This window comes from Chiloscyllium punctatum, chromosome 44 (genome assembly GCF_047496795.1).
Source record: "Chiloscyllium punctatum isolate Juve2018m chromosome 44, sChiPun1.3, whole genome shotgun sequence".
Lineage (NCBI taxonomy): Eukaryota > Metazoa > Chordata > Chondrichthyes > Orectolobiformes > Hemiscylliidae > Chiloscyllium > Chiloscyllium punctatum.
Window position 1 is genome coordinate 52,872,632 of NC_092782.1, and position 13,890 is coordinate 52,886,521.

The 13,890-nt window shown below is 40.8% G+C and overlaps 1 protein-coding gene across 5 annotated transcripts in view; it reads right to left on the bottom strand.

Annotated features, from left to right (window-relative positions):
- The window catches only part of LOC140466989 (uncharacterized), a 108,267-nt gene that overhangs the window by 26,099 nt on the left and 68,278 nt on the right, over positions 1-13,890 (bottom strand). For all 5 annotated transcript variants that reach the window (XM_072562942.1, XM_072562940.1, XM_072562941.1 and 2 more), the window contains 4 exons: positions 11,855-12,314; positions 9,974-10,070; positions 6,673-6,843; positions 73-2,108 (listed from right to left, as the gene is read on the bottom strand). In XM_072562942.1, coding sequence (XP_072419043.1) covers positions 73-2,108; positions 6,673-6,843; positions 9,974-10,070; positions 11,855-12,314 — 2,764 coding nt within the window. The remainder of the gene's footprint in view (positions 1-72; positions 2,109-6,672; positions 6,844-9,973; positions 10,071-11,854; positions 12,315-13,890) is intronic.

A 13,890-nucleotide genomic window follows, 5' to 3' on the forward strand; every position in this document is an offset into this window, starting at 1 on the left:
TAAGTAACAGAACAAAAATTGGGTCACAATGGGAGAGATTTATACATATAAAATAGTGAATAGTACAATTACCTTAATTTCCTTAAAAAATGGATCAGAATTTGTTTCAAAGACATAAAACTTGAAAGTGCCCTTCCAGGATTCTTTCACAACTTCGCTCAAGTTTTGGTGCAAGTCACTGCATAACTCAGTTATTAGACACAAAAATGGATCAGTTCTTTTCCTCCCATCACCCTGAAGCTCTTTGTATTCCTTCCGTTTTGCATTTAGCAGCTCATCAGCCAAAGGTGATCCTTTCTCCCTGGTGCAACATGATTTTCTTGGCATCCTATCTGCACGCTCCACTGAATCGCGAATCACATGAGTTTGACTGCATGGCCTCTTGCGACTGCTCATGAAACTCGTGTAACACTTCAGTCTGGAAAATGCATCCGTTTCTCGTTGCAAAGTCTCATCCCCTCCATTTGTCCAACAAGGTGTCCATGTTTTATTGGGCAACTGCCTCCCATTGCATTGGTCAACATTTCGGCACGATATTGTCACAGTCAGTGGGTTCCTCCTCCCAGTTAGTCTCCCACTGGAAACCATTTGGATACTTCTCTTCTTCAGGGCTGTTCTATTTCCATCCCTGGAAGATGAAAAGTGGCTTGTGAATGGTCCAGCGGTTGCTCTGTTCACCACACTTTTGAGATCCCGAGAAAAATTGATATACTCCAAGTTGAGAATTTTCTCAATTGAACTGGTGTTTCTACAGTGATTTGCATTCCAGTCACATTTTCCTGAAGGGTGGGTAGCAGTACGCCCCCTTTGCCAATCACAACAGGTCCTGGTAATCCATCTGCGTCGTGTTGGCTGGTCAGATTTCCACCGGGTCTCTGCAGTGACAGTAAAGTTTCGGTAGACTTTCGGTCTTCCAAAAAGATCTGGGATTTTAACAGTCAGAGGCACAGGGGCATCACTGTCACTCATCTCCCCCACTAAAACTTCTGGTGAATGATTCACATCAACATTTCGCACGCGCAGCAGCCCACTTTGGCTGTTCCAATTCACTCCGAAATCCCCATCTTCTGAACCTCTGTCATCAGATGTCTCCCTGTGTGCATTCCTTTTCCTTTTGATCTTCTGGCTGCTGGCATTGCAAGTTATCCTGGACACCTTTTTGCTTCCAGAAAATTCTCTAGCGACCGATGATATTTTAATATCTGAGCCTTCTGAAAAGTCTCTGAGTGTAAAAGCAGATTCTGTAGGGCCATCATACCTTTCAGAAGGTGCAATAAAGTCCTTGGACCAAACTAACTCCTGCTTTTGCTGAGCTTTCAGGTTGCATGCACAGTTTTGATTAAAGATAACTTGAGGTTTTAATTGCCTTCTCAATTCATCACTTGGGGATCGAGATTTCACATTGTCTAGACATTCAGGATTGGAATCACTTGTAATCTCCCCATCACTCACCAACCTTCTTATACCTCTCTTCCTCTGTGTCTCTGTAACATCTCGGAATAAATGATCACTGGCACAACTTTCAATATAAGAGCAAGTACTTTCTTTCACTGATGGCCCAGATGTGTTGTGCATTGGATAACTGGTATCCACAGTCTGGTCATTGTTGGGTATGATGACATTACAAGATTCTGAAGAGTTTAGAGTGCGAGTGTGACTTGGTACATCAATTGTCAAAGGAGAGCTTTGTGAAGCAGTATCAATATGGTCCACTCCGTTAAATGTATCGTGTGGCATGCTTCTTTCATTTGCAACTGTGTCTTTGATAGCTCCCAAGTCTTCTGTGCTTGTTGTATTTTCAACATCTTCCAAACTAGCAAGGTTATCAAGCTGTTCAGTCTGAAGTCTATTTTCACTGTGATTGTCCACTTTCTCACAATTCGGTGAAGCACTTGCATTCCTCAAGTTCAAGCCCTCTGTACTCTGAGCTGGTTCCTTTGCTGGCAGCTGGATATCAAGCATCTCTTTAATAACCGAAGACTGCCGAATGATTTCCACTTCTGTACTTTCCAGCTCAGGATTATCGACATTATCCACACTTCTTGGCTTCTCCACAACAGAAACTGTACATGTTGAAGGTTGTGGCAAAGGACTCTCACTCTCCATTGCTTAACAGGAAAACATACAGATTTCATTAAATTGCTTTGAAATGACCCTTTTGTTATTTATGCTATTGGCTGAGAGAGACTAGAAACAAATTCACTTTATTTACCAATGACATCATTGTAGTTAACATATTATTTAATCTGATTCTTCACTATGACTGAACATTTTACCAAAATCATGCCTTGGTCATTAGAAAGATCCATTAAACCTAAACAGCAAGGCTGGTCGTACTACTAAACTGGTAATCCAGAGACTTGAACATTAGATCCAGATACAAGAGTTCAAGCCCCACCACAGTAAGTTGGAAATCTACACAGAGATAGCAAATAAATGTGGAATGAACGCAAATGCTTGAATCAGTTGTGCTGACCATTCACCTGCCAGGCAGTTGTAAAATCTCATCGATTTCACTCCATCCTCATCGAGCTGACAAGCAACTACAGCGGACTCTAAACTGCCCTCTGAAATGTCCTTGCAAATCAAAGTCAAGGGAAATAGGGATGAACAATAAATGCTGGCCGTGTCAATTACGTCAACAGTTGTGTCACAAGTGGATAAGGCGTATGGCATGCCTGGCTTCATTGGATGGGGCACAGAATATAAAAATTGGTAATCTACATAGAACTTTAGTTTGGCCACATTTGAAATGTTCATATTCTACAATTCCAGTCGCTATACTAACAGAGGATGTGGAGGCTTTGCAGAGAGTACAAAAACATTTCTCAGAATGTTGCCTGGTTTGGAGGTAATTACCTATGAGGAGAAATTAGGCAAATTCGGTTTGTCAAAGGATGCGGGATGTCTTGACTGAAGTTTACAAAATCATGAGAGGCATGGATAGAATGGAGTCTTTTCCAGGTTAGAAATGTCAATTACTGGGGGACACAGGTTTTAAGGTAAAAGGGGATAAGTTTAAAGGAGATCACACAAACCAGCCTGCCTTCCACTGAGTTAGTTTATACTTCCCACTCCCTCAAGAAAGCAGCCAACACAATCAAAGACCCTCCCACCCCAGTTATACTCTCTTCCATTGGGCAAAAGTTTGAAAACATGTACCAACAGATTTAAGAACAGCTTCTTCCCTGTTGCTATCACACTTATGAATGGACCTTCGATATTAGAGTTAATCTTTTTATGGACTTTCTCTGTCGCTGTATCACTATATTCTGTAATAATACCCTAATGTACTAATGTAAGGTATGATTTGTCTGGATAGCATGCAAAACAATACTTTCACTGTATTTCGGTACATGTGACAGTAATAAATCAAATCAAGATGTGAGAGAAAAGTTTTTTTTACATACAGGGTGATAAGTGCCTGGAATGCCCAACTCGAAGAGGTTGTAGAAGCAAATATAACAGCAACATTTAGGAGGCACCTTGACAGATAGATGAATAAACAGGGAACATAGGGCTACAGACAGTGTTTTTAGTTTAGAAAGACATCATGTGTCTGTACAGTCTTGGTGGGTCAAGGGGCCTATTCCTGTGCTGTATCGTTCTTTGTTCTAACATCCCGTGAATGAATAAAAAACAAACATATTATGTCCAAGATTAGAATTACAAAGCTCAAGTTATGCATAATTAAACAAATGAATTGCAGAACTGCACTATAATTTGCATTTCTGAACACTGAAGGAACACCATTGAAATGTATCCCAAAAGAAACTATTTATTTTCTGCAGTGTGTGAATGAGGAAGAAGGGGGAGCTCGAAGGAGACTTTACAGGCAACAGCCTGGGCAGGAAAAGAAGCTATTGCTTCGTTTAATTTGGTGGCAATTGGTTTGGTGAGTCATGAACAGGACAGTCCTTTGTACGTTTGACGCAACACTATTGTGTGTGAAGACTCCAGGGTAAATTCAATGCTCTGTCCTTGCAATTTGCTGACCCATGTTTCCTTCAAATGCAACAGCTTGTTGGTAGCATGGGATCAACAAATTCACCCTGATTAATGAAGGAAAATCAGCTTTCTCCATATTCATGTTCAACAAACGCTTTTGCTTGAATAACTTTCAAAGGGTTTGCATTTTAGGACGCAAGTTAAACTTGCATTCAAGATTGACACAAAAGAGGGTAAAAGGGCAGTAAAGAGTTCTGATCATCACAAAGCACAAGCTTGTCGTCAACTGATGTGATCACGACAGTTTGATTGGATAATATGCTCATGTGCTGAAAATGTGTTGCTGGAAAAGCGCAGCAAGTCAGGCAGCATCCAAGGAACAGAAGAATCAACGTTTCGGGCATAAGCCCTTCTTCAGGAATGAGGAAAGTGTGCCAAGCAGGCTAAGATAAAAGGTAGGGAGGAGGGACATGGGGGAGGGGTGTTGGAAATGTGATAGGTGGAAGGAGGTCAAGGGGAGGGTGATAGGCCGGAGTGGGGTGGGGGCGGAGAGGTCAGGAAGAAGATTGCAGGTTAGGAAGGCGGTGCTGAGTTCGAGGGATTTGACTGACACAAGGTGGGGGGAGGGGAAATGAGGAAACTGGAGAAATCCGAGTTCATCCCTTGTGGTTTGAGGGTTCCTAGGCGGAAGATGAGGTGCTCTTCCTCCAACCGTCGTGTTGCTATGGTCATGTGCTCATGTAGACATTTATTTGTTTGATTAGATATTATAATCATATGTATAGATTCGAATATGATTGCAAAATGTGGTTATGTGTATTAACTTGGAATGTAGAGCAGAAGGAACACTATTAGGTAGAGTGTGTGTAAATGCATAATCTTTTCATAGATATCAATATCTGTAAACAGAGCATAAAACCATTATTTTGCAGCAAATTGGAGAGTTATACACTATCTTTGATGAGAATACTTTCTATGCATGCATGAATAAATAAATACTTAGACAAAAAAACCATAAGGCTTGTTTGGTCTTTAAGGAATCAAAGGTGTGAAACCAAAGGGGGTGCGTACAACATTTCATTGCATGTTGCCCTGGCAATCAAGAAACTTTAGCAGAATATAACTTATAACTCAAGACATTATATAAGGCAACCTAATTTTCTCAATGCCAAAATGTATGTCTGGTCCTATACTTGGAACAATTTTAATCTGCAGATTTTTGGGGGTTAGAAAGCAAATTAAAAGCAGCACCTGAAGAGGCCTGATCTCACGATTACTCACAAATGCCACGTGATAGTAAGGAGAAGAATGGAAGGATTGAGTGATTGAACGTGTGGCTAGCAAAATGATTCAGGGTGGAGTACATCAGATTTCTAAGGTATTGTCAGGAGGATGGGAATCTCAGGTGTAGCTCAAATTGGAGGAAGAGAAGGAAGAAGAAAACTAGCAAGTGAAACTCAAAGACAGACAAAATTAAGAACATCAAATAAGCTTATAAAATGGAACAATGTCAAAAAGTCAAAAGATGAGGACAAGGTCTGAGAATTCTGAAGGAATTCAGCAGGCTCTCCAGCACTCGGTTTGGTTTAGATTTCCAGTATCTGCAGTATTTTGCTTTTAAAACATAAGAAACATTCTCTACCTGAATGCACACAGCATTTCATCACAAGATGATCTAAATGCATACTTAGAGGAAAACTGAGTTGGTGTCTTTAGTGAAACATAATTGCAGGATGATTAGACTGGGAACTAAATTTTACAAGAAATAAGATATTTGGTAAGGAGAATACAAAAGGAAAAGGAGGTGGTGTTGGCCTGCCGATGGAGATCAGTAAATCGGTATGGGAGGATTGGAGATCAAAATAAACAAAATGCGTTTGGGTGGCTAAGAAAAAGCACGAGGCAGCAAACGAATTATTTATAGGCCACCAAACAGTTGTGGTAGCGTGAGGCATGGTGTTAGTCAGGAAACTAGAGGAGCATGTAGCAAGGATATATCTGTAACCATGGGTGATTGCAACCTGCGCTTCAGATTGGATAAACTAAGTGGGATTAAATGCAGAGGGGATGAGTTTCTGGGATTCTTTAAGAATAGTTTTCTCGTGTACTATGTTGAGAAACCAATTAGTGAACAAGCGATTTTAGATACAGTATCACGTGATATGAAATTAATAACAACAGAAATTGCTGGAGAAACTCAGCAGGTCTGAGTAATGTAAACACCATAAAAAACATAAAAATGCACGATAAAAGCTTCTATAGGAATGCAAAAAGGAAACATTTGGCTAATATAAAAGTGGACCCATTTCAGGTAGAGTCATGAGCATTTATAATTGCAAGTAGAGAATTGGCAAGGGAGCTAAATGGTTATTTTGCCTCTGTCTTCACTGAAGAGGACACAAGAATTGTACCAGAATTAGAGATCCAAGAGACTAAGGAATTGAAGGGAAAAAAAGTATTTGCAAAAATGTCGGTATTGGGGAAGTGAATGGCAGGTTTAGGGCTATATTTGCCTGAAAAGTCAGTGCATGGTATCCAGCAGGTCATCTACATGTTTGCAAGAAGAGGTGCAAGGTTTTAAGATACATTTCAGCCACCTAAACCCATCAGATTTTATACACACTTACAAGTTGACTCCTACATTAAGAAGGCTATTTTAAAACTTTAATATTTGACTAACATCCTGTGACCTATAGTAAATATTGGTGTAGTTATAAGGGTTACCTTCAGAATCATCCAGTCCGTGTTGCTGAGTATTATCAGTTTGTTTTATAACAGAAGCATTCTCTCTGTTGTCTGCTTGATTTGAGTCCACCAGGTTTCTTTCTGCCAAAGATCCATCAACTGCATCCTGGACATCCTTGTATTGTACTAAGTCAGTCATGTTTCTGTCATCTGTTGAGCATACGTCATAGCATTGTTACACATCAATGCCCAACCAATCCATACCCAATATATTAACAATGGTCCCATCTAAAGAATTACTTCAAAAGTTGACTTAAAGTTACGATACTTCAGATGGTTAAAGGCATAACCCATGAGCAAAGCCATCTTTGCACTTGAGATGCCTCACGAATGTCAGTTGGTGAAAGGTAGGGCTGGAACACATTCCAACCTGTATCCAGACAAAATAACAATATTTTAAAATTACGTCATCGACAAATGAAGATATACGTCAAAAAGGTCCACAGGAAGCACCATTATTTGAATACTGGCAGACTACTGTTCTTCCTTTAGGGAAAAGGAGTTGAGTGTTATCAAAAAAAAATACAATGCACTAAATTAAGGAAGCAGGCAGATCAACTGCTATCGGGAGCAATGGTAATTATTGATGGTATGAGCACAACAGAGAGAGATGATCTAAATTCAGGAAACCAAGATATAGAAGTGATTTGGGTAAAGAAAGGATATGAAGTAGTATACAGGCCTCTAAACAGTAACCAAATGGTGAAGCAAATCATAGAGGACAAAATAGTATCAACCATGGGGGATTTTATTTGACATGTAAAACTGAAAAAAAAATAAAAGTAGTCTTGATGAGGAATTATTAGACTATTTTTGGAAGATTTTCTTAGAACAGCTCATTCTAGAGCTAACCAGAATGCAGCCTCTACTGGACCTGACACTGTGCAATTAGATAGGATTAATAACCTCATGCAGAAGATACCCCATGGAGCAATTATAATATGATTGATTGTTCACAGGATGAGGGTATTCTTGGCAAGGTCAGTAATTATTGTCCATCCCTAACTATATTGCTGTGGGTCTAGAAACACAGAGAAGCCAAATCAGCTAAGGACAGCAGATCTATTGAAGGATATTAGTGAACTAAAAGGGTTTTTTTTACATCAAATCAACAATAGTTACATGGTTGTCATTAGATTATTTTATCCCAAATTTTTTTAAAAAACTGAATTTAAATTTCACTTTATTTAAATTGAATTTTAAACGACAGAATCCCTCGAAGCATTGAAATACAGAGGTATCTAGGCGTACAGGTCAACAGTTCCCTGAAAGTGGCAACATAAGTGGATAATGTGGTCAACAAGGCATATGACATGCTTGCCTTCAATGGCATTGAATATAAAACTCAATAAGTCATGTTGCAGTTGTATAGAACTTTAGTTAGGCCACATTTGGAATATTCTGTAGTTCTGGTCACCACACTACCAAAGGATATGGAGGCTTTGCAGAGGGTGCAGAGAAGGTTTATCTGGTTTACAGGCTTTCAGACAGGAGGAAAGATTGGACAAATTTGGTTTGGTTTCACTTGAAAGTTGGAGGCTGAGAGGGGCGACCTGATGGAAGTTTACAAAATTATACAAGGTATGGATAGAATCAATATATTTTTTTCCCAGGGTCGAAATGTCAATTACTAGGGCAAATAGATTAAAGGTAAAAGGGGGAAATTTAAGGTAAACGTTGGAGGCAGTATTTACACACAGAGAGTGATGTGTGGAATGCGCTGTCAGAGGAAATCATAGAGGCGGGTACAATAGCAACATTTAAAATGTGGGAGTGAGTGGGGAGGAAGCAGGGTGAAGCAGGTGGTGGAATTGGTGTGGTGGTAGGGGAGATCACCTTCTCACAAGGTGAGCTGCTGGTGAGGTTAGTTGCAAAAGAAGCAGCTTAGGCGGTTCCAAAGAAGCTTGACAGGGTATAAACTTACAGGTTGTTTTCCCAGCTAGGGGATCTAGAACATGTCATCTTCTGGTCCTATTGCAACAAATTAGCAATAGGATATTAACTATATTCTTAAATTACTTAGATCAAGGGCATTGTTTGTGTGAGTACTTAGAACACTTATAAAGAGAGACTGCTGGGACACTCTGTTAGTTGGTAGGAAGCAGACAGGTAAATGTTCCATTTTGTGAATAAATCTACTGTTGAGAAAAGTGTTAGTGTCTTATTTTACACTTCACCAATTGATTTGGGATCAAAATAACAACATAAAATCTGCCGTGTTCTCATTTAATCTAATTTCTCAATCATTGATAAACCCGATATTGAAGCATCAGAATGAGAGGCAAATGGAAATTCACTTAAAATGCTAGGGCACGGAAGGCCAAGGGTCAAGTGAAGGCAAACAGGATTATTGTAACTTGGCATTTGTTTGTCAGCAAATTTGGTGGGCTGAAGAGCCTGTATATAAACTAAATGACTCTATGACTTCACAGGAAGAACACCTTTCTGTGTACTCCATAGGCTCTTTGTAACTCACAAGAACAAAGGATTGACAGCCCTGATCTAATATGACTACCACTCATGCTTTTCCTTTCCCCTCCCAATTAGAAACTACTGCCCAATCCATACAAAACCTGGACTGGCTCTAAGAAAACCTGGGTTTTAGCAATACTTTAAAAAGTAACTCAGAAAACTGAAGCCATTTGGAGAAAGATGTAGGCAGGTTAGCATGGCACTTTTCATTATTTTAAAGGTAAATGCTGTGCTTAAATGTTCTTGCCATGAATGAGGGGCAGGAATGTTGATATTTAATAATGACAGACTGCCCACACTATTCCACACAAGAATTGTGCATTCAGATAATCTATTCCAGAATCTACTCTTTATGCCAATACCAAGGAGTGGATTCAATCAGTACTTCATGAAATAACTCCACGCGCCCAGTATCCCATCACCAAGCCACCCTTTATTTACCGAGCATAGTACGTGACACTGACCCAGCTAGCTCAGAGCTAGCTCCTAGAGTGAGCAGAATCCTTGACACTCCTGTTTATATCTGTCAGCCAGGATTCCCTGACTGGACCTGGTTAACAGCCCCAGTCAGGGAACTCATATTCTGTGTGGTCCACCTGGTTGACCTCATTCTAATCACTACACTATGGACATTAAGAAAACAAATTGGATCATTTTCTTCAACATGAACATCAATGTTCATGACATGTTAATGAAATGAACAATGATGACACGAATACTTTTAAAACATTAAACCTTACTGACATTGTGTTAACAACACAATCCTGTGCAAATTGCAGCAACTTTCAGAATAGTAACAATCCCAAACCTGTTAATGAAGTCAATTTCAGAGACAAATTGGGCTCCTGGTTCTCCTGTTCCAGTCCAGCAGCATGTAGGTTATTAGTGGGTTCCTGTTCACACTCCTATTCACAAAATAAAGTACAAATTAAAGCAATTTACATCCAACTGATCTATAGGAATTATAGCAATTCCACTTAATAGTTCCTCACATCATTATAAGTCACTAAACTCAAATACATAACTGCTATTAAACATCAATTTGAAAATACATTTATATACAATTACATCACTCTGATCCATTTCTCTTCCTCATAACTACCTATTTTCATTTATCTTAATCCTAAAAGACCTAACACTTCTACCTTTCTAGCCAACAGTCCACTGTCTAGACATTAGTATTTTTAAAGATATGAAATCTGCTGTTTTCTTCCACATTCTATACCATTTCAGAAGTTCCATCTCAATCACAGGGAACTGGTGATGTAATAGTAATGTCACTGCATAGTAACCCAGAAACGCAGGTTAATAATCTGAAAACATGGGCTTGACTCCCACCATGGCAGGTGAAGAAATTAGGATTCAACAAAAAAATCTGGACTAAAAATCTAGCCTAACATCGACTGCACTGACCATTGTTGTGACAATCCACATGGTTCACTAATGTCCTATAGGGAAGGAAATGTGCCATCCTTACCTGGTCTGGTCAAATGTGGCTCCAGACCCACAGCAATGTGGTTGACTCTTGGAGCAATAAATACTGATGAACATACCGTGAACAAATAAAGGAAGCTTATATAGGGACAGAACAGTGGCTCAGTGATTAGCACTGCTGCCTCACAACATCAAGGACCCAATTTGATTCCACCCTCGGGTGCCTGTTTGTGTGGAGTTTGCACATTCTCCCCCTATTTGCATGCGTTTCTTCTGTGTGCTCTGGTTTCCTCCCACAGTGCAAAGATGTGCAGGTTAGGTGGACTGGCCACGCTAAATTGCCCATAGCATCCAGGGATGTGCAGGCTAGGTGAATTAGCCATGAGAAGTGCAAGGTATCAGGTATAGGGTATGGGTGTGGTTCTGGGTGGGAAGCCCTCGAAAGGGTTGGTGTGGACTTGATGGCTGAAGGACCTGCTTCCACACTGTAGGGATCCTAAGTTTATAACCACTTGCAGTTTTATGAGTTTTTCCCACTACCTACAGCTGTAGATATACATTGTATGGTCTAGGAAACTGAAAGAGAGACAGGGTCTGGAATCTTGTCCAGGCCTCTGGCACTCTACACACTGCCCATTTGGCGGTGTGTAGAGTACTTGAGTACTCCTGATTTTTAATTAGACCAACACTGACTGTGCCTTTCTTAACAGGGCCAACTCTGAAAGGGCCCTCCCTAAAACTCTCTGCCTCCCTTTCAGTTTTTAAGGCATTCCTTCAAACCTACATGGCTAACAAAGAATATAATTCTCTTCAGGGGAGTTTGCAAATTGAAAATACGATGGAAAAGGAGTGGACTAGAACAATCATTGATGTCTTGAAATATTTCTGGGGAAAAGACTAAAGGAATTGACTGCTGAATCGAAATAAACAGCTGACCCTTCCTTTCTTAGGGGATCTGCATTCTATTTGATGAAATAAGTTGGTACCAGTTAATTTGAAATATGATCTACTCTGGAGAGAATCATAAGCTAGGAGCTCTGTAGAGTTTCCATGCAGCAGGACAGTTATGGGAAGAACACAAGAGACTGGTCCTGAAACTATTTGCTCATTTGGAGAGCCAGTGCAGACAAGATGGGCTGAGTGGCCTCTGCCTGAACGGAGAAAATGGAATTACACAAAATATTGTCCCTTATTACAAACAATAACTTCCAAGTCATGTCTAGAAAGCAGCACCAGCAGTAGTAGGAGTACTGACCTGTCCAGAAGAAATGTGTGCTGAGTCTTGCAGACCACCACTGCAACCTAGTGCTTCTGGACTTTGTATGTTATCATTACTGCTTGCACTTTCATCACCCAGAGGATGTTCTTCATTTGGTTGCGAAGTGGCACAAGGGAGTGTTTCACCATCACAAGAAGTGACGAGATTTGATTTCTTCTCAATCCTCTTAATCACGGACGAGATGATTACTTCTGCCGTCTGCTGCATTTCTGAAGTGGCTGATTCAGAACCACTTTCACTGAAAGCAGGCTGTCCCACAGCAGTCAGTTCTGTGTGCAGATCTCCTGCAGCTGGTTCCAGAGTCCCATAGCGTTCCTGTACCTGCCTTATCGAGGTCTGCAGCATCTCACTAGACTTGGTATAAAACAACCCGATCCACATGTGAAGAATAAGCTTCACTTCCTTCATGGTCTCTTGGATCGTTGGATCCCAGGGCCTAAAAGGGGAAAGGAAAAGGGCAGATGGGGTGAAAGCATTACTAACTGGAGGAAAAGAAACTTACAGGTATTCCTGAGCACAATTATCAGACTTTTCTTTTATAGAATTCTGCACCGCTAATCTCTCGGGTTTTGCTAAAGGGGAGTGAACCTAATGTTTGAAGTAGTCCATCATTTTCCCATTGAAGAAACCTGTCCAGTCCTGACTTGACTATAATGGGATGCGTAGACTTTCCAGCACTCCTCTTCCAGTTTGCTCTCCTGTTTATTGGGAGTGCCTGTTTATTCAGTACATTTGGCAGTAACATTATCTAGATTAGGCACACTGGAGGGATTTGTTTTATATGTGCTCTGCCCTGTGGTGAATTTGTTGGCAGGAAATATCCCCCTCGCCCCCACCCCTACAAGGTCTGAGAGGAGGTTGGCATCACTATGGTGTATCCACAGAGCTGACACCAATGTGGATTGCACATTTGACAAAGTGGTCAGACCACATGTTAGGAGTATGTAAGCAGAGAGTCAATGGGTAACACCAGGAAGACCAGGTGCTGGAGTCAGCCAAGTTTCTTACACTCACCAGTCGGTTTTCCACTAAGATACTGGCTTGTCAGAGTCATGCGGCAAGAGCCAAGCTTGTGGCACCATGTGTAATCCAGCTGTTTGGGTTGGATGGACCATGACGGGAAGGACAATAATAGTAAGTGATTCAATTAATAGGGAATAGAACGACATTTCACTGGCTGTAGACATGACCTCAAGGATAATGCATTATGTCTCTGATATCAGGCTCACAGGATGGCTGCAGGACATTCTTTGGGGGAAGGTTGAAGAGTTGGGGCCATGGTCCACAGTAGCACCAACAACAAAGGCAGAAAGAGGAATGAGATCCTAGAAGGAGAACTTAAGAAGCCAGGCAAAAGACTGAAAAGCAGGATCTTCAAGGCAAAAATCTCAGGATTACTCCCAGGAACCTGGTGCGAGTAAGTGTAGGGATTGGAAGAATAAGTGAATGAACACATGCTGAAAAAATGGCACAGGAGCGAGGGCTTTAGTCTTCTGTGTTATTGAGACCAGTTCAGGAGCCAATGGGAACTGAACAAGGACATTTTTGCTACTGCTATTGGAATTGGTTTAAACTAACTAGCCAGAGGGTGGGAAACCATACAGAGATTACGTACAGAATAAAGACAAACCTGTTTATATTAAAAGCTGCAAATGTAAATGGAAAATATCAGAAACAAGACCATCAGACTATAAGATGGACAAGTAGAATTGGGCCATTTGGCCCATTGAGTCTGCCCCACCAGTCAATCATGGCTGATATGTTTCTCAACCCCATCCTCCTGCCTTGTCCTCATAACCCTGGATGCCCTTACCAATCAAGTAAGTACCTATCTATCTCCATCTTAAATACACTCAATGACTCAGCCTCCATAACCTGTTGTGGCATTGAGTTCCACAGATTCACCAACCTCTGACTGAAGAAATTCCTCCTTGTCTCAGTGCTAAAGAGTTGTCCCTTCTCAGTGTGGCTGTGCCCTCAGCTCCTAGTCTCTCCTACTAGTGGAAATATCT